Raw genomic sequence first — 24,483 nt, forward strand, 5'->3', positions numbered from 1 at the left:
AGAAAGACACATACTGCATGATTCCATTTACGTGAGGTATCTAGAATAATCGGATTCACAGACTGAGAGGGTGAATGGCGGTTGTCAGGAATTGGAGGGAAAGATAAATGAGAGTTAGTAATCAATGAGTATAAAGTTTAAGTCAAGCAAGATCAATAAGCTCTGGTGATCTGCTCTATGTCATTATTCCTGGAGTCAACAATAATGTATTATACACTTAATTTTTTAAGTGGTTGGAATTTGTGTTAAGTGTTCTTACTACAGTAAAATAAAAGTAAGATACCAATGATGTAAAATAAAATGAAGTATAAAAACAAAACTAAAAAAAATTTAGTTATGTAATTTGAAATAAAAAACTAATTGGAAAAACTCATTTATTTGGAGATTTCAAAGTACAATATCTCATGTGCCAAAGAAATCACAGTATTAGAAAATATTTTGAGTTGAATGATTATGAAAATATGAAATATTAAAATTTGTGTCATGTATATAAAGTTGAATTTGGGGAAAATGTAAAGCTTTTAAATGTGTATATTAGAATAGAAGAAACTTTAAAATTAAAGATAGAAGTATAGAACTAAAGCAATTAGAAAATCAAAGCGTGAATTAAACATGAAGTAAGCAAAAGATATGTATAGAGAAGAAATAATGAAATACAAAACAAATATATAATGTATAAGATATTCAAAACTCAAAGTTTAGGGGGCACCTGGCCGGCTCAGTTGGTTAAGTGTCCTACTTTCGCTCAAGTCATGATCTCACAGACTGTGAGTTTGAGCAGGCTCTGTGCTCACATGTCATAGTCTGCAGCTTGCTTCAGATTCTGTTGTCTCCCTCTCTGTCTGCCCCTCCCCCCTCTCACACTCTGTCTCTCTCTCTCTCAAAAAAAAATGAATATTAAACAAATTTTTTAAAAGGAAAAAAAAGTGAAAGTTTAGTTCTTTGAAACAATTAACAGAATTGATAGAAATCTAGCAAGACAGACAGAGAAAAGTTATGCATTACCAGTACTTGAAATGAAAAAGTAGACTTACCACAGATTTTAATGTGTGGGTTACAAAAGAATATTTAAAAAAATGTTTATGTAAAACAATTGAAATTTTATTTGAAATGGGAAATTTCTTATAAAAATATAACCTTGAAAAAACTGAATCAAGAAGACAAAAAATTTGAATGATACTATAATAATTTACAAAACTGAATCTTTTTTTAATGTTTTTATTTATTTTTGAGAGAGAGAGAGAGAGAGAGACAGAGCACAAGCAGGGGAGGGGCAGAAAAAGGAGGAGACACAGATCCAAAACAGGCTGCAGGTTCTGAGCTGTCAGCACAGCCCAACAGGGGGGCTTGAACTCGTGAGCCAGGAGATCATGACCTGAGCTGAAGTCAGATGCTTAACCAACTGAGCCACCCAGGTGCCCTCAAAATTGAATCTTTAAAGCCAAATTTACCAAGAGAAAGTACCATGGTGAACCCATATGGCTTCACCAGTGAATTCTACTATAATTTACACTGTTTCAGAGTAAGGGGGTAGGAGTAAGAACACAGCTAATTATTTGAGACCAGTATAATATGATACCCTAAACTTGAACAAACATTATAAGAAAGGAATATTATAGGAAAATTCTGCTCATAAGCATAAACAAAATTATAGCCATTCTTCAATATCTTAAAACCCCATAACAAAATTATGTTTAAGCCAGGAACATAACATAGTAACATTCCAAAATAAGTAATTATAATTCACCATATTAAGAGAATGATAAAGAAACATAACCATTTCAATAGATGCTAAAAAATCAGTTGATAAATTAAACACCCAATTATGACTTTTGACGAACTAGGAATAAAAGGAAAATTTATTAACTTGATAAAGGATATTTATAAACATTCTGTAGTTAGCATCAGATTTAAGGGTGAAATATGGGAATTTTTCTTTGAAATCAAAAACAAGGAAAAGATGCTCACTTTTACTGCTTCATTTTAACAGTGCATTGGTGGTCCTAGACTGTGTAATAGGGTATGAAAAAGAAACAAAAAATAAAGTTTAAAAATAAACAGATGTCTCATTATTCACAGATGATATAATTGTGTATGTAGAAAGTCTATACAAAATTACTCATTTACACATTACTGGACTTAATAACTAAGTTTCAAGAATGGTCAGTTTAAGTTCAAAAATCAACTAAAACCTCAACTAAAAATCGATTACATTGATTTAAAAATGAATTATCCGTTATTCCTTCTAGTCTTTCACCCTAAAACCATGCCCCAACTACAGCAGGTAACCAAGAAAAAAACCTATCCCACTTAGATATGTTAGTTCTGGAGGCCAGAATAAAGACAACCTCTTTATGTTTTCTTTCAATTAATCTTTCCTTCATTCAACGTATTTTTTTTTAATATTTTTAACATTTATTTATTTTTGAGACAGAGAGAGACAGAGCATGAACGGGGGAGGGTCAGAGAGAGAGGGAGACACAGAATCCGAAGCAGGCTCCAGGCTCTGAGCTGTCAGCACAGAGCCCGACGCGGGGCTCGAACCTACGAACCATGAGATCATGACCTGAGCTGAAGTCAGACACTTAACCGACTGAGCCACCCACGCGCCCCCATTCAACATATTTTTTTAATGCCCACCATATACCAGGCTATATCTTTGCCTTTAAAGGGCTCACAACAAAGTGGAAAATGACAGACGTGGCTTACTACAAAAATGTGTACAGTAAACATGAATATGTGGAAAGGAAGAACAGAAGTGGAAGCCATTTGCCCTCACAGAGAATTTTAGAAAAGATTTCACAGAGCAGGCAATGTTCATATTGGTCCTCGGATGATTTAGCAAGGTTTCACCAATTCAAATAAGGATAGAGAAAATAGAATTTAGAAGAAACAGAATAAATAAAGGCATTAAAGTGTGGAAATACTGGGCGTATTTGGGAAACATAAAAGCTAACAAGAGTAGTTAGTAGATCCTCTGCTTGATTGATGTATACATCAGTTCTCATGTACCTAATTGCAAAATCTCTGTTTAGCCTTTTCTCTGTTCAGTTCTGAATCATGAAAATAATAAAGTTGATTTTCTTCTCTCATGAATACAGAGTAAATATTAAAACTCTTACTCAAGAGCTTCTCCAAGGATACCTTTGCCTATTTCTATAAATGCATGTTAGTCAACTAAAATGATTTTGATTAAATGGTCTGATTCTAAAGAATCTGAAAATTACTTATTTACAACATGGTAATAGCCACAATTTTATGGTGTTTTAAAATAGCTGTAATACTTAGAAATTACACGATATGTGAAACTTAGCAAACATTTGAATTATATCAATATGGTATTGCCACTTTCTGTAAAAAATATAGAAAAATAAATTTCCCTGTCGCAGTCAGAAAATTTGTATAAAGAAGTTATGTAAGTAATGGTTGCATTTAAGCTTTAGATATGCTGGATGAGAACTTCATGTGTCAAGAGGTTGTGTTAAAAATTATCTAGTGTATCTTCTTACTCCCTGATAATTATCATCACTTGATGGAATTGCTCGACAAAGATAGCATGATGGATGTGTGATATTTCCCTCATCTGCATCTGTTTTATCTTACTATAAGTTTTGCATACAAAAGTATTGTTTTATGTAAATTACTTCCTTATTTATATTTTAATAAATCTTACTAACATTGATTAGCCTCAACAGCCAATGTTTTTGCTGTATCTTATCAGCCAAACCAAATACATAACAGAGCTTTACTGCATATTGTTAGTTTCTGTCCAAATTTAAGAAAAATGACTATTCATTTAATATTATTTCATTATAGTTAGTTATACCAATACTTATAAATATTTGTTAAATAGATGCTTCAAGCAGATATTTTAAGTGCTTATAATTTTGAATGATTAAATCAACAAACACTCTAGAAAAGACAACTCAATTCTGTGGTCTCTCTTATGAAAACAGACCCTAAATGCTACTTGCCTTCTTGCCAACTCAGAATATTACCTATTACCTTCTCTGCAGAGCTACCTAAGGAAAAATAAAGAACCTACACTGAGAACTTTCTGAATTCATCTCTGTGTGTATATCCTCAAAATGAAGCAAATTGCAGCAATTTATTGAAGATTAAATCCTCCAAATGGCATTCACCTAAAAACATGCAGGGAAATGGTTTGGGGGTTTAAATTATCAGTGTAATTGCTTTAATTCTCTAGGTTGCTTTTATAAGTAGACACAACTTTATCATATTTAACTGACCATTCCAAATTGAAGGTTTAGTGTGGTTTGTATTTTTACTCTCAACACCCTGAATCACATTTACGTTCTACATAACCCAGATCTTAAAAATAGCCCACAAACCTCAATGCAGGAGAATTCCAGAAATGAGGTTTTTACATTAATGATCTGCCTGTAGTTTTCTTTCCAGTAGCCTGCACCTTTTAATTTGTCAGCATTTTCCCCCTAATGGCACAGGAGAGCTTTTTGAAGAACTAAATATGCTGAAATCACCTCATTGTTTTGTTCTTAGATATTTGAACGTAGGGTGATGTTTCAAAAATTTTGTTAGTAAATTCTACCTGATTTCTATTAAAAATGTTCTTTAAGCTCTGAGACTGAAGTGAAAGGAGTATTTATAAGAAAGGTAGTTCAACCCTATCTGATTCTTGAGTAAGTTTTCCAAGTAACCTACTGCCTATGATTCATTACTTCCTTTGAGTTAAGAGGGTGTTAACTAGGGTAACATATTCTTGAAGATACTGTATGAAATACCAGATTTAAAAATTGATTTTAACAAATTTTAAGAATTTGAGATTACAGAACCTTTTCACTGACACTTTTTTTCTCTCTTGCTAAACTGTATTGCAAATAACCTTTTGATGTTTTAAAGGTTTTTCTTTGGCAGCTGAAAAAAACCTTCTTGAAAGTTGTATTTAGTGAATTTACCCATATATAAATATCCCTGAGCTACTCAGTTATCCTATGGCATCTGGAAGAAAGGTGCTATTGTTTTAGATTCCATGATTGAAGTATAGAATAATCAATTCAGAGAGACCCTGGGGGGAAGATTCACTCACATATGCTGTGGAAACTTGGAATTCCTGAGTTTTTAGGTTTTTTCTACAGAAAAAGAGACATAGATGAGTTTTTCAGTACAATGTCTAGTGACATCGGTTCCTTTTCAAGCCATATTATAATTTGACCATCAGTTTGAATTTGTGACTACTAACTTCAGATTTTCTAAGAAAACTCCTTTTTTTTAAATACCTTTGTTACTATTACTTTCCTTGCTTTCTGGATTTCAATAGCTAGACAGCTATTTTGTTTGCAAGGTTCTGGGTGTGCGGTTTCTGCTGCTACACACCAAGCAACATCACCAAGGTATTCCCAGGATGCATCATCAGATTTAGTTCTGCCAGAACAATCCATAAATTATTTAAAGTTCCTCTTCATTTCTCACAAAGCAATGTTTGCAAAGCTTGTCCATGAAAAATCATTGTAATTCCAGAAGATCATGATAGATTTGCAAGACAGGAATTTGTCCTGTGCTTCCACATGGACTTCTGCCTAGTTATGAATATAGTAGAAGTTAAATGAAAAATGCACAGTTATTTCCCTTTTAAACATGCAGTTTTTTTAGCTCTGGTTTTATTTGAACATTTTCTCTACCATTTCTTTAACCGCAATTGAGTAAGAGCAGCTATGTCTTATGGCTTTCTACTGTGAAGTGTCCGAAAGTGTAAGGTGGCCGGATGTAAAAATACTACGAAAGTATGGATAATAGACTGCCCACTTTCCGTCTACTGCAACTTCCCTGAGGTTTTGTTTGCAGGGCCCAGCTGCACATACAGACATGATGGAATTTGGTTTGTGAAGAACCCACAAAAATTACACAAATAACTCAGATTTTTAATGAATAATACACAGACATGCACCTGCTTCAGGGACTTCATAGATTAGTTTTGTGACCAATAGAAAAGCCCTTTGGAATTCAATTACATGGCTACAAAACAGAAAATAAAACTGGTTACACTTTTAGAACTGCTATCAGCAAAATGAAAATGTTAACTAGTTCTTGGGGCAGCCTTTTTTTTTTAGGTTGTTTCAATTTGCTTTGCTTCTGTCAGACTTACTATAAAGTCATAATATTCTGCTCTTTATTATCTACTGTTCCTGCAGCTGGAGCCGCTTGCAGAAGATATTCTCCACCAAACCCCGAATATGAATGCTGTTATTTCTTTACAGAAGATCATTGAAATTCAAAGTATGTCTTTAATTTTTTTTTAATTTCTAATCAGGTACAATTAATTAAACATATTGAGAATGAGAACACATGAAAAACATTTGAGCTTCTCAAATATGAGAAACATATTTAGAATTCTAATTTACACACATTATGTATTTATACCTAAATGTGTTACTGCCTTGCTCTTAATGTGCTTAATCTAACCTTACACTGATAACTCAGAGCCTCTATATTTAGAACCATGTTTTTCTCATATTTTCCAAGTGCTTGGATTCTTTTTTTCATTACTACCACTAAGTATCCATTAAAAAATGAAATTAATATAGAAATTTTAATTATATTGTCTAATCTTAACTAAGGGTAAGTTATCTCCTAATGATGTTAGAATTAAGGAATCATTTACTGGTTTTCAGTTTGTCAAGAGAGGAGAAAGTTAGTGAAAAAGCCTCACTACTAGAAAATCTAGGGGTCCCTGGGTGGCTCAGTTGGTTGAGCCGCTGACTTCGGCTCAGGTCATGATCTCGCAGTCTGTGAGTTCGAGCCCCACATTGGGCTGTGTGCTGACAGCTCAGAGTCAGGAGCCTGCTTCGGATTCTGTCTCCCTCTCTCTGCCCCTCCCCCACTCATGCTCTGTCTCTCTAGCTCTCAAAAATAAAAATAAACGGTAAAAAAAAAATAAAAACAAAAGAAAAGAAAATCTAAACAAAGGAGGGAAAGTCAGAAACTTTACTATCCATTTCCCTTCACACACATAAACACACATACACACACTTGAAATCAAGCATAAATTAACACGAAAGTTAGCATGAAGGGAAAAACCAAATGGCAAAATTATGTGTGAAGAAGAATCAGGAAAACCCTTAGCTTTGCTATTGTCCTATAGAAGCATTTTTTAAATACCGCTAAAGAAACCACCTTCCAGCTTTCTAAGTTTTTTTGACTTTGCTAGCTCAGAAGCAATTTTGAGATATGGGTGTATGTGGGGTGCTGTGACTATTTACAAATTATGCCATATAGGAGCTCAAAGCAATCTCCACTTTACTTAATTTCATTATTGCCTGGATTGAGGGTCATAGGTTCCCCATAAATGTTTATTGGTTATATCATAACTGGAATAAAGTCCAAATTTCAAGGATCTTCAGAGACTAGAAATGTAAACATTCAAATATTTGGAACCAAAACCTGTCATTATATTGTCTCATTTCCATTGAGAGTAAATTAAGAGACTCTATTATATATTGTTCTGGATCTTAAGGAAAGGGATCTTAAAATGATCTTTAACAGCCTTCTCATATTCATCTATATCCACTCTAATACCCCTTTCAGGTAATCAATAGTATAAAAATACCTACTTTTTATACATATTATTTTCTTTTATTCTGAGCATTCTTTTGCCATTATACACATAGATTATTAAAAGTTATTGTTCTTATGTATCTTCTGATTGTATTAAGCATTCTTTAATACTTATGATATGTTGATAGAAGATAATTTCATCAGTCATCAAGGCACAGAAGTTATGAAGAAGAATAGGTAGAGTTTCTGGCATCAAAGAGTTATAGTCCAGTGAGTGAGAGACGCTTCAATAGATCCTTCCAATATGGGGTCATGAGGTGCACTGAGACAGTAGAGAAGGAGCATTCTCTTTCTTAAGTCACTTTCAGTGGGGTTGAGAGATACTAGAAAGTGAGGAAGGTTCAAGGAAGGTTCAGGGAAGGCCTGTTGGCAGTGATAGGGCCTGAGCTTGGTCTTAAGGACTGAACACGATTTGGGCCAGATGAAGAGCGAATGTTTGGAAGAGAGTAACAAAAGCAAGCTCTCAATTTTCACATAGGTATGAAAAAATCACAGTGTACATCTTCAAAAACTGTACTGTTGCCTTTTGTATTAGATCTAATTTCCTGGTAATAACTTTCTACTGCATGACTTTACCACTGACATTTTTGAGTGATTTTTTCAGTCTGCTGTAGCCAAACAAACCTGTTTGTCTCTTGAAAAAGACTCATTCTACTATCAAAACTTGCTCTATGAGAATTCTACCACTGTGGATTGTGAATTAGTCTTCTGTTCTAAAATGCATTCCACAGCACTCAACACTGACAACTACCCCCATTTAAAATCCCCTGTCTTTCTGAACTCCTACTGAGGATTCCATCCAGCATTTGTAAACCCAATACTTCCACTAACTCTCAACACTAACATGTGGATTTTAATTAGTAGCATTTTTCCTTAAATTTCTTCTATTATTTGAGTTTTTTGTGTACTTTATGGTCTGTTAGTCTTGGTTCCTTCTTTTGATGATAGTCAGGAGTATGGGAATCACATCTTTTCACCCCTCCATGTACCTGTGAAACGGGTTGACAGCAGGGGAGATATTTAAAGTGCATAGGGGCCTGGGAATGGAAAGCAGGCAGAGTTAAGTTGGGAGGATTTGATCTTCAAGGCCCTAGGGAATGAGAGCTTGCATCAAAGGGAGTTTCTGAAAGAAGACCTCCTCTTTCTTAGCCATGGATACATGACATAGTGGGTACTGTTGTTGGCTACTCAGCAACAATGCCTTCCTAACTTCTACTCAAAAGAAGCCTGGTTTTAGTCATGAATCCTTGCCACCAGATACCATGCAACTCAGAGAAGATGAACTTATGCCCAGTTCCAGGGAAGCTGTTCTTAGTCTAAGCCTAAACTAGTTAACCCACTTAAATAGTGATTGGTTAAGGAATGGGGTATGTGACCCAATTTTGGCCACTGAGAATTAAAGATGGCTTCTTGGATGTTCAGCCTGTGCAGTCACATAACTCCACACTTATAAGGACCCAATGCATAGTTTCATGCTCTTCCTATTGTTGCCTTTAAATTCTTACTAAGTTTTGAAAAAGGGGCCCACATTTTTATTTTGCACTGGGCCCTGCAAATTATTCAGCCATTCCTGATAAAAATCAAGGTGTTAGTGATGTGAAAAGATATTTGCCAGGAAAGACTGATAGTAACATTACCACAGGGAGAACTCGAGTTGTGGTTAAGAAGGAACTGGTGAGTAAAGGTTGTAATGGGAAAGACAAATACAAGATGAGAATGATCTCTTGTCATTTGGGACATGAAGTAGAAAACAGTGCAGAGAAAGTTGTTTGAGACTGTGGCTTTGACACTATGTGGTACATTTTTATGTAGTTCTTTGAATTGTGTGTCTTTTGGGACCATTTGAATTGTATGTCTTTGGGGCCACTCTTCCAGACTAAAGAACCGGAAAAGGGCTGCATAAGGTCCATTAAGCAATAAAATAATGTGGGTGTTTCTGAGTAACAAACTTCATAATGGCTTGAGAAATTAAAATTATGGGCTTCTGCCTTAGCAAACAATGCTAGATTTCCTTACAAACTATAAAATTGTACTCTCACTTTTATTTTTCTCTGTTTTATAACTCACTCTTTCATTTCAAGTCCTCTTACAGGGCTTCAGGCCCTTGACTGGGCTCCCCTTTTCCCCTTTGGTGGGGAAAGTAGTCAGGACCCACTACATAATTTGCAGATCCCAGTGCAAAATGAAAATGTGTGAATACTTCCTTGTTAAAAAAATACTATAATTTCATGAAGGTGACAGCAGAGCACTGAATGCAACATGCAGGCCCTTCTGTATATGGGGGTCCTTTGCAACTGCACAGGTTGCCTTTAAGGTGGCCTTTGTTTAACTGAAGAACCCCCTCTTCACATACGTCTCTGAGCATCTCACAGGTGCCTCCTTTTAACTTTGGGAGGTGTTTGAATTGTTAGTATAGGTTGTGAAGGATTCTTTTGTGCTACGGTTTGAGACTACAGTATCAGAAAACTATGTAAATGTCGAGAAGCAGGATTTGTAGCATGTGGGAAACATTCAGGCAAGTTCCTAGATAGCCTTGTCCCAAGACAGACAGCAAGGTGCTGACAGGCCTTCTGTGAATTTCTCTTTGAGAACAGAGCCCCCCAGCTGAGGGTATGCAGGTGCTGGAGGCTGTGATTAGCATTGGCCCTTTGCCTGGCCACATGTATGGGAATATTTGGCAGCAGGATCATCCCTGTTGTCCTGTCCTTGTTTATGTTACTCATTTAGCTAAGAAAGAAAGGCCTTACGAGGCAACGGCAGGGCAATCATTATTCCTGACAGGTAATAAAGAGCCCTCCTGACAGGTTAGGGTCTGGTTTCATCTCAAGATGGCGGATGTATACAAAGATCAACTATGTTTGAGATGGTCAAGAAGCTTCTTGTTTGCACATGCTGTTCACTTTGGTAACAAGTGTTCTGCCTCATCCCTATCAAGTTTTCTAGACTTAGCTCAGATGTTATCTCTTTTGAGAAGCCATGTATGAGTCTCCCTTTATTGTTATTCTAGATTAGGTACATTTCCTGTGTGTTTTCATGGCAGAGATTGTTTTTGCTGGTGTTATTTGTTTTTAATTGCTATATTCTTTACACAGTGTCTGTCCAAGGTAGGCATTGTGCAAATGTTTATTGAATGAATAACAGTTGAATCAGTTGAATCCGTTGATCTGTCCATATTTGCCACATTTTTTTCTTAGCCCGGGTTAATTTTCTTAACTAACTAACATAACTCCTTGGCTAGCCCATGCAGATAAGAGATTGAGAAGAATAGGCAAATTATGTATGAGCTCTTTTCTTCTGTCTTCCTTAACCCATAATGATGAATCACTTCTAAGTTAGAAGGAACATGAATTACTTGTGAGCTACCACTTTCATCACTAATCTTAGAGGTGGCAGTTCTCAGAGCTGAAACTAATAGTTTGCTGGTGGCTATAATCACCAGTGAGTGATGCCAGGTAAGAGTCAGCCCAGAGAAGGATAAAGAACCCTCATCTGTATGTTTCCTTTTCTAAAACCCACCCTAACAAGTTACAGAGTCCATTGAACTCTTCTTCCCTTCTTTTTCATTGTAAGGTGAGAAGCAGGGTTCCCAAATGACATTTTTCACACCAGTCCTGGCCCATGATAACATTTTTACTGATTTTGAAGGGAGGGATTATGAAGTGAGTTTTCCATAAAACTCAATCCATGTTATTTGAAAGACTATAATTTTAAGCTCTAAAACATATAATGAATGATATTGATATTGATCTGTGAAACCCCAAAATATGAAAACCACAAGTATAGAGCCATGGTTTCCTTTTACTTACTCACTTTTTAGTAAGAAGAGTACTTTTTAAGTGTCAACCAATTTTGTAGACCTCCTGAATGATAATAGTGATAATCATAGTATCTTTTGATTTGTGGATCAAGAAAAATATATATGTACACAAGAATTTGAGGATTCTTTACAAATTTAGCTACAACCCTCCGCAGCTGATAAGTTGAAAAACACCAGGATAGAGGATTTTAAAATGACAGTAACTCCTATATGATCCTCTCTACCACTCACAAACATGATGAGGAGCAAGTCACTTAGCTTCTCTGAGAAATTTCAGGAAGAATGGCATGGCATATCACCATACTGCTTTTCTAAATTGGAGCTACTGTGGCAACAAAATGGCAAATAAGAAGCAAGATCATTAAAAAAATGGTTGGAATTTTCCCACTCCACCCCCCCACTTTCATCTTTTCCCCACCCTAGTGATTCTTCCCTTGTTTAGTGAATTGGAGTCTTAGAATTCCATATTATGCCAATCACAGCACAATAGTTACATAGGCCAGAATAAGGAAAGGACAGTATTTGTCATGTATGTTATTATCAAATAACACCCATGTTTCCTGCATGTAAAATTTGTCAGTAGGCCCTATTTCTTAAAACACACACACACACACACACACACACACACACACACGTATTATTATTTAGGGCAATGAGAAGTGAATTTATGGTCCTCTGAATTTATTCCACTTTTGAGGCCAATATGAAAAAGAATACAATTTTCTCACTGCAGGAGAATATACTGTGGAACTAGGTAATTGACTATAAGGTAGTCACTGATTCACTGGTTTAGGCACCACAATGAAATAAGAAGTAACTGATGTTGCAAGCAAACAATGGCAAGTTAATTTTGTTGATTTCATTTCTACTCTATTTCCAAGGGAGATAACTAGTTGGTAAAATAAAATATAAACACTGTTGATGTACCCACTAAGTAGATCATCAGAGCAGTATAAGAGATTTATGTATAGTAATTAATGAAACAAAGCTATTAAAGTAAGGTAAGATTTGTTCTAAAGAGACAACCATTGTTTTCTTTTAAGTGAAATGCCCTTCTCAGCCATCTCCTCCCATCTTTCTAATTCCCTTTATCCACTCCCTTATCAAGGAGAAGGGGCGTTTACATCACAATTAAGGAGAAAATCCAGATTGTTTCTAAACTGAAAGGAATTTGCATATATCTGTTGTGAGGAAACTGTCCAATATCTTAACCTCAGGGGCTATGCACATGGATTAAAGGATTGTTCCCCATATTGCAACATGCACTGCATAAATCATCTTGCAACCTTTACTAGGTTCTTTAACTCCATACCCAAAGCCTCAACCACATTAAGTTTTTTTTTTTTCGCTCCTTCTTATTGTATTTTGATTTTCTACCTTTTTTTGATATATCTTTCTCTTTTCCTCTCTCCTCTGCCTCCATCCTATTGAGATCCAGGAGAGAAGAAGAGATACCCAGAGTGTTGCAAAGGTTTTAACTCAGAAGGATCTGAGGACTCATTTCAGTCAGGGAAGGAACATGCTCAAATCTGCACTTCACAAGATTATTATGCCTGCAAAAAGGACAGGAGATTTAGCATGGCTTATTGTCAGATGTGAGCAGTTTAAATCGGAAGGAGAATTGACTTGCGATGGTAATTAATTGGCATGGAGAGAATTAATAATTTCCAGGTATCAAGCTTGAACAACTGAGTAGTTGGTGGTGTCACCTCCTGTGATAGGGAACAGCAGAGGAAGAAAAGGTTTGGAGAGCAAGATGAATGATATTAGACTTAAGAAGATATTTGAGGCATCTGGCTGGCTCAGTCAGAAGAGCATGTGACTCATGGGGCACCTGGGTGGCTCAGTCGGTTGAGCGTCCAACTTCGGCTCAGGTCATGATGTCACATTTGTGGGTATGAGCCCCGCATCAGGCTCTGTGCCGACAGCTCAGAGCCTGGAGCCTGCTTCTGATTCTGTCTCCCCCTCTCTCTCTCTCTGCCCCTCCCCTGCTCATGTGCTCACTCTCTCTCTCTCTCTCAAAAATAAATAAACGTTAAAGAAAAAGAAGAAGAAGAAGAGCTTGTGACTCTTGATCTTGGGATTGTGAGTTTGAGCCCCAGGTCAGGTGTAGAGTTTTCTTTAAAGAAGAAATTTTGTTGATTGAAATGCTTGAAATTAGGGGAAAGGCATCATCATTCTAAATATGAGTTTTTCACTACAGTGAAGTCATGGAGGGACATTAGATTAAATTATTTATACAATGTAAACCCTGTAAACTGCTAGCAAATAGTAAAGTAATAATTATTAAGTGCTTTCAGTGTGCAAGGTACTGTTCTAAACACTCTTATTAATATAGATTAACTCATTTAATCTTCCTAACAACCCTATGAGGTAGGTACTATTTTCATTTCCATTTTACATCCAAGTAAACTGCGGCACATCTAGGTTAATCAACTTCTCCAAGGTCACACAGTTAAAAACTGGATAAAGGCAACATCATAAATCAAGCAGTCTATCTCCAGAGTATATAGTCTTAGCCATTATGTTATTCTATCTCACAAATAAATTCATTATTTGTACTTTTTGTGTATACTTTTTCCATTTCTTTGAAAAATGACATATTTAGGGGAAAAATCAATTTAACTGAAGATTTGGAGTTTTGTAAGTTCTGGTTGATTGAGGTTTAGTCCGTTCTAGAAGGGCAGTGCCAAATTAGAAGGAGCCATGGAGCTATGAATCCACTTTGGAGCCCCTTGTAAACTTGTGAAATACATCTAATCACAGAAAAATGCAAGGATTGGCAGAATTTCAAATCCCTACCCTGTTGAGTTTAAAACCTTGACTGTTGTCAGGTGTGAGCTGCTATTTGTCATAGATTTTTTGGTTTAGACAGAGGCCTTGACGTTGCAGCCCTGGGCCAGGCAGACCTTCACTGAAGAAAAGCAGCATTAGACATTTTCCCACTATTAACCCCACCAACCCTTACTTGTATCAGAGCCAGGTCAGACTTGCACATGTGGCTTTTTGAATGTTGATTTTGAACTTCTAATTAACCATTCTCTTGACATGTTGAGACTCTGATTATTGTTTGGTGGAACACTAATACTAGAATATACCTGAATCAAAAGGAAAATCTGCTATCTGCTTAGAGACTTAACTTGTCTGGAATTTTTTTTAATTCCAGCTGCATCTATGGTTACAAGTTTTCTTTCACTTGTGTTCTACTAAGGCAAAACTAATCAAACCACAAGAATAAATAAAACTGCGTGTTTCTAGGACTGAACACTCTTTAAGAATCGGATTGCACTAACGTTAAAAAAATTAAAAAAAAAAGGGGGGGTTGGGACTGAGAGCATAAAAAAAAAAAAAAAAAAAGAATAGGATTGCACTGTAATTATATACTCAGCTGTTAGCACCCAGATAAGCTTCACACACACATTCGATACCATTCACTGAGATAAGGCATGTTAGAAGGTCAAGTTTGGGAGAAGGTAATTTGCTAGGTGTTTATATACATTACATCTAGTCCTCACACAGCTCTGCAGTGAATAATTAGTTTCCTCATCTTGTTCATTAATAAATTGAGGCTTAGCAAGTTTAGGTTGCTTGTTGAAGGTCTTTCCACAAGTAAGCAGTCAACCAAGACTTGAATTCTGGTCTGACTTTGCTGTTAAAACCCTCTTTCTTTCTGTTAAAGCATATGACCTTCCTCTTCCTCATTTCACAGTTAAGGGCAGAGTTCCACCACATTTCCTATTCCCAAGTATCCCAGGATAGACACTAAACTATACCTCTTTTAAAATATAATAGATTCTGCATACATTAAAAAAAGACTATTTTAATACATTACTGGGCTTGCTAGCATGTAAGGGAATAGGATGAAAAAACAAATAAACTGAAATTTAATAGAGTAAGTAACACAAAAAGGGAGAGTATCCCTGAGTCAAATGACAGTATCAGTGTTGTAACTGCACAATAAAGCATAAGGTCTGCATCAAAGTTGGGGATATGAATTTGATGGGTACCAGTGAGGTTTTATCTTGGTCTACTCCTGGTTCTGAAGGAAGCAAATGCACTTTCTTTCTGGAGGAAAAGTATCCCTAATTTAGACCCCAGTATATGCAGAGATGAAGTTCAACAAAATATGAATTCAAATAAATAAACATACATATTTAAATAAATGGATAAAATCAAATATACAAGGGCACAAGCCACTAGAGAAAGTCAGCAGAAAAGAGAAACAAGAGAATAATAAGCCTTATCTGTGGGGTTAAAATAGAGGAGAGGCACTATTTTCAGGGAATGATAACGGATTAAAAATACTCATTTACTTTCACTTCTCCATGGAGTTCCACTAAGATAATAAAAAAGAGGGGTTTTATGTTGTTTTCTTTTGTTTGTTTTGTTTTGTTTTTAAGACATGGACTCATAGGGATAAAGAACAAAAAAGGAAATAATAAGAACCTGGAGAACAGATGACCATCTGTTAGTGTCTTGGCAGACTTGGGGGGAAAAAAAAGTCCTAAGCCAGTACTGGCAGGTATATCTCTGATAGTGAGGGATACATCAGACCCATATGCCATAGAGTTGTTGACTCACACACCTAAGACTCTTTATTTTTTTCATTTCATTTGTTTTATCATTTCTCTTAATTCATTTTCCTTTCCTTTCTTCACTTCTGTGTCCACCTTGAAAACAGTTAATGCCCAAATTCTTTTGCCCGTCTACCTTTCAATCTGCCCTAAAAATCTTGGCCTTCTACTTTACCAATCTAATAAAATCTCTACCTTGGATATATTCTACAAAGAACTTTCTCCAATACTGTACCTAAGTTAACAGGTCTGCTCATGATTATCCTGAATCATAGTACTTTGGCCTCCTGTAAATTTATGATCACCAAATTCAAATGGGCCCATTATAATCCTACTGTATTACTCAGGTCAATTTACTCTCTCTCTCTCAAACTACACTTCTTCAAACTTCTCTCTCCTCAAACCTCTATCCATCTTACCTTTACCTCCCTCCTTAATCTCAGCAACAAACCTTAGAGTAAATTATAGCTACCAAACTGCTATCTTTGAACTGTTCATTGCCATCAGCATTTAAGCATCCTAAAATACTCCTCATCTTAAAAAACAAAACAAAACAAAACAAAAAAAAAACCAAAAACCAACCTCCAACTACCTCACTCCTTTAGCTTACTACCTATCTCTCTTCAACCCTTTAGGAACCAAATCTTGAAAAAATGTTTCTATCTAGCCATCTCCATTTTCTTAGTTCCAGTCCCTGTCAGAACCAGTCTAGTGTGGTTGGTCTCACTGTGGTCACAGTGGCCTTTCTGCTGCCAGATTTAAAAAGGTGACTTTTTGAAACTTTTTATTTTGAAATGATTTTACATTTAGAGAAAAGTTGCAATTATAATACAGAGTTCTCATATGACCTTCACTCAACTTCCCCTAATGTTAACATCTTGCATAACCATAGCAATAATTACAGAAAGTAACAAATTAACAGTAATATAATTCTGTTAACTAAACTATAGACAAAGGAGTCCACCAGTTCACTCTTTTCCTTGTTCTGTTCCAGGATTCAGTCTTTGATTGACACATTGCATTTAGTTGTCATGTCTCAGTCTTCTCCCATCTGTGACAGTTCCCCAGTCTTTTTATGGCCTTGGCACTTTTCAAGAGTGCTGGTCAGTTAGTTTAAAGAGTATCTTTCAGCTTTGTATATTCTGATGTTTTTCATGAATAGATTGAGGGTGTGCATTTTGGACAAGATTACCGCAGCAGTGATGCAGTTTCTTAGTGGTTCAGATCCATGGTACATAATGTGAATATGTCTTATTATTGGTGAGGTTAAACTTGATCACTTGATTAAGGAGCTCTCCAATGTGATGTTATAATGCTTCCCTATGGAATGAATAAATATGTCGGAAAGATCGTTTGCAATTATGCAAATATCCTGTTTCTCCCCAAGCTTATCCACTAATTTTAGAAGCCATTGGTAGATCGTGCCTGCTAAAATTATTACTTGGGTGTTCCAATGCTGATTTTCTATTTCCCTTACTCCTTAGAAGCAATGAGGAACTGTCCTTTCTCTTACCATTATTAATTTTGTTGCAAATTATTCTCGCTTTGGATCTTTTTCAGGCTGGCTCCTATGTCCTTTGGACATGGTCCTATCTTTTTGTGAGCATTTTCTTAGTTTTTGGCATCACAAGATGTTCCAAGTTCACCTTGATTTTCACCTACTACTCTGAGTTCTTCAGAGAAACATAATCTATATAACAATAACTATAATAAGCGTGTATATATATATATATGTTATATATCTATATATCTATATATATGTTATATATCTATATCTATATCTATATCTATATCTATATCTATATATGTTATATATATATAAATAATGAGGCAGTAGATCATGCAGTTGTAACTGAGGCTGAGAATTCCAAAATCTGCACTTGGCAAGCTGGAATCCCGGAAGAATAAATAGCAGAGTTCCAGTCCAAACTCAAAGACCCAAGAACTAGGAAAACCAGTGGTTTAAGTTCTGAGACCAAAGACAAAAGAAGATTGATGTCCCAGCTTGAAGAGAGTCAAAGAGAGAATTCTCCCTTATTTAAGTTTTTATTTTATGCAGGCCATAAATCTGCCGAATGAAGCCCACCCACACTGGGGAGGGCAATTTGCTCTACTCAGTCTACTGACTCAAGTGTTAGCCTCATCCAGAAACACCCTCCCAGACATACTCAGAGTAATGTTTAACCAAATATCTGAGTACTCCGTGGCCCAGTAAAGTTGATAATAAAAATTAACCATCACAAGTCCATCTCTTGTCAACTTGGCACCATACACATCTCCTTAAACCATACTTAATCTCTAATTGTAGACAATAACAAGTTCATAGTGCTGCCTAACATGATACAACTTTCCTAAGTACAACTGAAAACACACCAAGCACTTCACCAGGACAGTAGCTAGAGTTTTGAGTAATGTTTGGTCTTCTCATTGTCTCATAACTTAAATTCTATAAATGTAAAATTAACAATAGTTAAATATTGTTATGCAATGTTTATTGTTATTAATAATAAATATTATGATATAAAGTCATTGCATCTTATGTTACATGATAAAGGAGGAGAGGACAGAGGAAAACAGATATTTGCATACAGATATATTCATAATAAAATAAGGAGGAAATACTCTTGACAGTTACAGTCCTTGTTATGGAACTAGTCTTATGTCCATAGTTAGTATTTATAACTACCTTCTTCCATTACCCATTCTGTATTCCCTACGCCTTCAGGAAGCAACTCAACTGGTTATGGTTAACTGGTGGAATGAATCAAACCTTCATTCTGGAATTAGTAGTCCTGCATGGATTGGGTTTTTGTAGTTTTCCACTGACCTTAATCACAGAGCATAGTGGTACCAAGGTATGCCCTAAGCGATCTGTATTCCACACATTCTCTTCCTTACTCCATTGTGGAGTAGCAGTCCAATTTTTCCTTGATAATCAGGGTTAATCATCCCAACCAGCACAGTAATTCCTTTCTTTGCCTGTTGATTCAAAGGCATAAGAAGGCCAAAGTTTTAACTTCCAGCTCAATGGAATCATCGTTATGTCCCCTGGTGGAAGCTTGGGCTAGCAGAGCGTAAAGTCACAGGAGCAAGAAGTAAAAATTTTGCCAATGGTATAATATTGAGTAGTGAAACTTCCATTTTCACCCCTTGATTCCTGGACACATGAGTACTGGATATGGGAGAAATACCACCATATATTGGATTCTGGTAGAGAGTATATACATCTTCCTAGAGAAACTTGCCCCAGTCCTAAAAATATTACCAGCTGGCTTGCATTGAAACTGAACCTTTTATAGGCCATTCCACTATTGTATCAAACCAGTTACTTCTACTCTGCTGTCCTTTATGGTAACCACACCTACCTTGCCTTTGGTAATTGAATGCTGCCACTTGCCCCCTGCCACTCGGATCCAGTTGCTCCCACCATATTTAGGTTTCCCAATTCAATGACCACAATTCCCACTGTAGATTATGGTCTGCAGAAATAAGCAATCACAAGTCTTTTCAGGAATTCTAGTACTCGCCTTGCAAATTTATCTCATAGTCATGGTAAAAGGCATGTCTTCTGGATCCTTCCAGTGTGGATGCATAGGTCACAAAGGACAAATACACTCTAACAGTCTAATATTCCTATGTCTTCAAATCCCATTAAACCAAGGGAGTTCTTACATTTCTAAATCACTCACCGAGAGCCACATTTTTGTCCATGTTTTAGCCAACCAAACAAATGAGCTGTTCGAGCCCTTCTGAATACCCCTAACTGCAACATTAAATGCAGAATCTCTGCCTAGTGAGCTCATCATTCCCTACCTAAATCCTTTTCACACTATACATTCTTCTTCTAATTGTACAATGTGGATAAGTTATTTCAACCCTCTTTACTTCAGTCTGCTCATCTGTAAAATAAAGTAAAAAATTCTATCTCACAAGGTAATTTTAAAATTATATGAAATTACATATAGATTATCAGGCAAATAATAGGCATTCAAAAACTGTTTCTTATCATTTTACTTATTGTTGTGTTTCTCCCAGACCATAGCTTCATAGTCCTCTCTATAGGAATAACTCCAAAAATTTATATCTTCAGCTCAGACCTCAGATCTGAGTTCCCTATGTTTATTAAAGCTCTAGTTCAGCATCTTTCCCTTGATATCACCAAAGTACATTTAGTCAACATGTCCAAAGCTATTGTCATTATTCTTTCTCTAAACTTTAGCCTCTTCCAGGTTACTTGATCCAAGTACATGGCACCCTTATACTTCCAGTTTTTCTAGGAATCTAGTTTTTATAGGAATCTAGGAATTAGTTTTTGTGTTGTTTCCATTGCTATCTACATCCTAACCATAATCCCATCCTTTTTGTTGTATCCCTTCAACATTTCATTCATCTATCCTCTTAGTTTTGTTCCCATGGCCACTCTCCCAAATCAGGCTTCCATCTTCTTTCTCCTAGACCATTTCTATATCATACAAAATGGTCTGCCCACATCCACCCCTGCTTTTTCCACTTTTTTGTCTAAAGTTCTGCCAGAATAATTTTGTACAAAATAAGTCTTAGTCTGTATACCTCCTTGCTTTAAACCAGATGTCAACAAAGTTTTTCTGTACAATGTAGGATACTAAATATGTAAGGCTTTGTGTTGCAACTGCTTAATTCTTCCATTGTAGCAAGGAAGCATCCATAGCCAGTGTGTGATGAACACAGTTGTATTTAACTACAACTTAATTTACAAAAGCAGGGTGTGGGACCAACTTGGTTTCTGAAAAATGAAAAATCTGAAACAAGTGTATCTCGATGGGATGTTGAAATAACAGACACCAGTTGTGAAGGACACCTAAAATTCTGGGCTGGAAGGTGGAAAGAGAAATATTTAACATTGCTGCCACCTGGTATGCCAGGCAGGTGTGCTGTAGCCACAACTTGTGACATGCGTAAAGGTACCAAGCCGCCAGAAAGTGGGGTTAGGGAAAATGTGGGGAATAAAATGTTAGGGATGGATAAAATATATTCAAGAAATAGAGTGGGAGTAGTCCTGCATACAGCATTTACATTCTGAATGTTTTTATTTTACATTGCAGTTCCACAATTATTTATTTTGTGGTTACTTGCATATTTTGATTTTGCTATTAATACTGTTGACTGAAATGTGATCAGAAGCAAACATACCTGTTAAAAAATGTAGTGCTCAATTGCTGTTTCCTAGGAAAGTTGATAATGAACATGTATCTTCCGCAAAATGTTTGTCAATGTTCATCGTTCATCATGGGGACATAATGATATCATAAATGACATGAATACTGAAGACAATAATATTGCTGAATGAGTATCAGTATCTACTTTAAAATTTAGTATTATTAGAAGAAAAACAAAACAAAAATAAAAACTAAAGCCAAAGATGGCAGTTTAACAAGTGCAGTTGCAGAAGGTACATTTAAGTATCACTTCGTGAAGCATGACTTTTTATTTAGATAAAATGACCATGCATCTACATTTTAAAAATAAATTTTGAATTTCAAGTGTTCTTTTCAAGCTCCAAAGTGAGGTAATGGTTGTTACATGTTGACTCCACTGAAAGAATCTCTTGGTTCAATGATACAGTGTCCTTAGATGCTTCAAACAGAAAAATCAGTTAGTTCTAATAATGGTTTGATATTTTTCATTCAATTTATGGAATCAAAGTAGAGCTTTTAGAAATAAATCTGCCAAAAATGAAAGATTGAGTATTATTATGAATGCCATTATAAATTACAGTGAAAATCTAACACTGACAAAATAACTTGGTTTTATGTTAATATGCAAATTTAGATTGGGGGGAGCATAGCTTAATCTTAACGGAAATGTGTTTGTCATTAATTGTAAACAATATAAATTCCCTAAATTTTTATAAATAACAATAAAATTAAACAATAATTTAATAAAATTTTATTTAAAAATTTCTTTTGAAAACCAAGCAGGTGGGTGCCTAGGTGGCCCAATTAGTTAAGCGTCCGACTTCAGCTCAGGTTATGACCTCACAGTCTATGGGTTCAAGTCCCACATCGGGCTGTGTGCTGACAGCTCAGAGCCTGGAGCCTGCTTCAGATTCTGTGTCTCCCTCTCTCTCTCTGCCTCTCCCCCACTCATGCTCTGTCTCTCTCCATCTCGCAAAAATGAATAAACATTAAAAAAATAAAAATAAATAAATAAAAAAGCAAGCAGGCTAAGTATTCTACCAATAAAAATGTAAGGTATTTTCTCAAAATTTAAAATACCTTTATATAAATACAGGATGAAACACAGATAAATGAATTACTGCTAAATGAAATACAAAGTTTTTGAAATACAGCTGATATTGATGACAAAGGAAAAAAAAACTTCAGCATGGCAGTTCAAATTTCCTCTCTTAGTTGCCCATTATCAACCATACTTTAGAAATGTTTGAGATGATTCTAATATTGAACTATTTTGTAAATGAGTTTCTGAATTTTCATTATATTTTTTCTATTCAGAATTCATTAAGCAAAATATTCAATAAATGGACCTCTGCCCCTACGTATGAAGAAGTAACTACTCTAGGAATTGTCCTTTGATTAGAAATAAAACTAGAAAAACATATATATGGAACACTGTTTTGGGCACTGAGCACCAGATACTGAAGTCCTATAATCCCAGCAGGAAACAAACAAGGAAAGAGAAATATGAGTCCTACAGTTGCCTGAGGTTACTGATAGAGGGAAATCTCGAGGCTTCAGCATAGGGAGGGAGAATACAAATAGAATCCAATTACTTTTCTGAGTTGAAGATAAAGTAATCAGTGTTTGGGGAGATTGAAGTGACTCGAGTTTGTGAGTCAGGATATTTGAGGTGAAGTTGCTGCACAGAGAAGAAGTTCTGTGTATCTGTACAGGAGTGTCTTTAAACCTTTATCTTACTTATTTTACATGCATGAGGTGAAATTCCACAAGGCTGGAGAACTAACCATCGGAAACCAGTAGGTTAAACAATTCAAACAGTTCACACAGGACTGAGAATAATTTGCATTCCTCTCAGCCAGAGTGGAGAGACCTTCTAATACATAAGGCAACATGTAGAGAAATCAAAATGGTTTTCTCTTAGTTTTGGACTAAATTAGCCTTGTACTAAAACCTGCTCGGGAGCCAATTTGACAAAGAGTATGAGCAAGCCTCAAAAGGATCATACTGACTGCATGATTTAATTGTGTTCCCAAATAAAGTCCAACATGTCAAAGAACACATCAAAATTCAATAACCAGAAATGTTCAAATTAATAATGCCAAGCATCCAAATGAAAATTACCAGACATGCTATGAAATGGGAAAATATGACCTAGAACTACAAGACAAATCACTGATTCAGAAATTCAGAGGGGAGGAGTTAAGATGGTGGACAAGTATGGGGACCCTGAACTTTCCTCATCCCTCAAACACTGCTATATTGAGGTCAGATCATATGGAACACCCAGGAAATTGACCTGAGGACTGGCAGAACAATTTCCAAGGTTGTCAGGAGTCAGCATGGTAGGTATGAGGTGCATGGAAGTGAATTGAGGGAGAGAAAAACAGTGGTGCCTCAGAAGGGAAGGGAACCCTTTCCATAGGGAGAGAAAAGGGAGACAGAGAGGGGTTAAGAGAGTGTGGTGTCATGTTTGCACAAGACGAAAACCTCTCTGGACCACAGACTGGGGACCGAGGGGTACTGAGTGTTGCAGTTTTTTTGCAAACAACTTGTGGAGCTCAAACTCTGAAGTTTTGGAAGTGTGTGAGTTTCTCCGCAGCAGAGCTGTGGAGTTCACTCCTGGGGAGAAGCAGGGCACTGGTCCCAGAGTGCATAGCATAGTGTAGGGATCTCCTGGGTCTCAGTGGAAAGAACATTCCCCTTCCTGGAGTACATTTGGAAGAGGGTAAATTGCCTCTCCCAGGACAAAAGACCCTGCAGGCACCAGCAAAAGGCCTTTCATCAGCAAGGGACAGAGGTGTGTTCAGAGGGCAGATGACTTGGTTGTTGCTTTCCAAAGTGCTACACTGTACATTTCATGCAGAGTGCACATGCACTGTTTTTATCTGGGGCAAAGGATATCAGACACAGCGCAGAGTGGAGAGGTTTTTGGGACAAAGCACATCAGGCACAGCTCAGAGAGGCTGTACTCTAGGGGAGGGGCATGGATATGTGCAGTGCCGGGTCCCTCGAGATTTCAAGTTTTGATTCCCAGCCACAGAGCAAAGATAAATTGCAGGAGAGCTCTGGTGCAGGGTACGCTGACTGCCCTCGCTATTCTTTGAGGGCTTCCTGAATGAATAGGGAGTGTGTGAGATCCTTTGTCCAGAGACAAGAGTCAGGTGACGCCATTTTACCTTTCACCACCAACACAGTGGGACTTCAGAGAGCAACACAGCATCCCCCAGTAGAAGCTGGACCCACTTAACCCCACCCCCCTGTACCTGGAAACTGCATTGGTAATGGAACAGGTCTGACTCTGAGCCAGCTCAGTGGGCCTCTC

The 24,483-nt window shown here is 36.5% G+C and overlaps 1 protein-coding gene across 2 annotated transcripts in view; it reads left to right on the forward strand.

Moving 5' to 3' along the window:
- The window catches only part of HDAC9 (histone deacetylase 9), a 957,815-nt gene that overhangs the window by 901,011 nt on the left and 32,321 nt on the right, over nucleotides 1-24,483 (forward strand). For both annotated transcript variants that reach the window (XM_042919682.1, XM_042919691.1), the window contains exon 26: nucleotides 6,171-6,255. In XM_042919682.1, the coding sequence (XP_042775616.1) occupies nucleotides 6,171-6,255 (85 nt within the window). The remainder of the gene's footprint in view (nucleotides 1-6,170; nucleotides 6,256-24,483) is intronic.

The sequence above is a fragment of the Panthera leo genome, chromosome A2 (assembly GCF_018350215.1).
Source record: "Panthera leo isolate Ple1 chromosome A2, P.leo_Ple1_pat1.1, whole genome shotgun sequence".
Lineage (NCBI taxonomy): Eukaryota > Metazoa > Chordata > Mammalia > Carnivora > Felidae > Panthera > Panthera leo.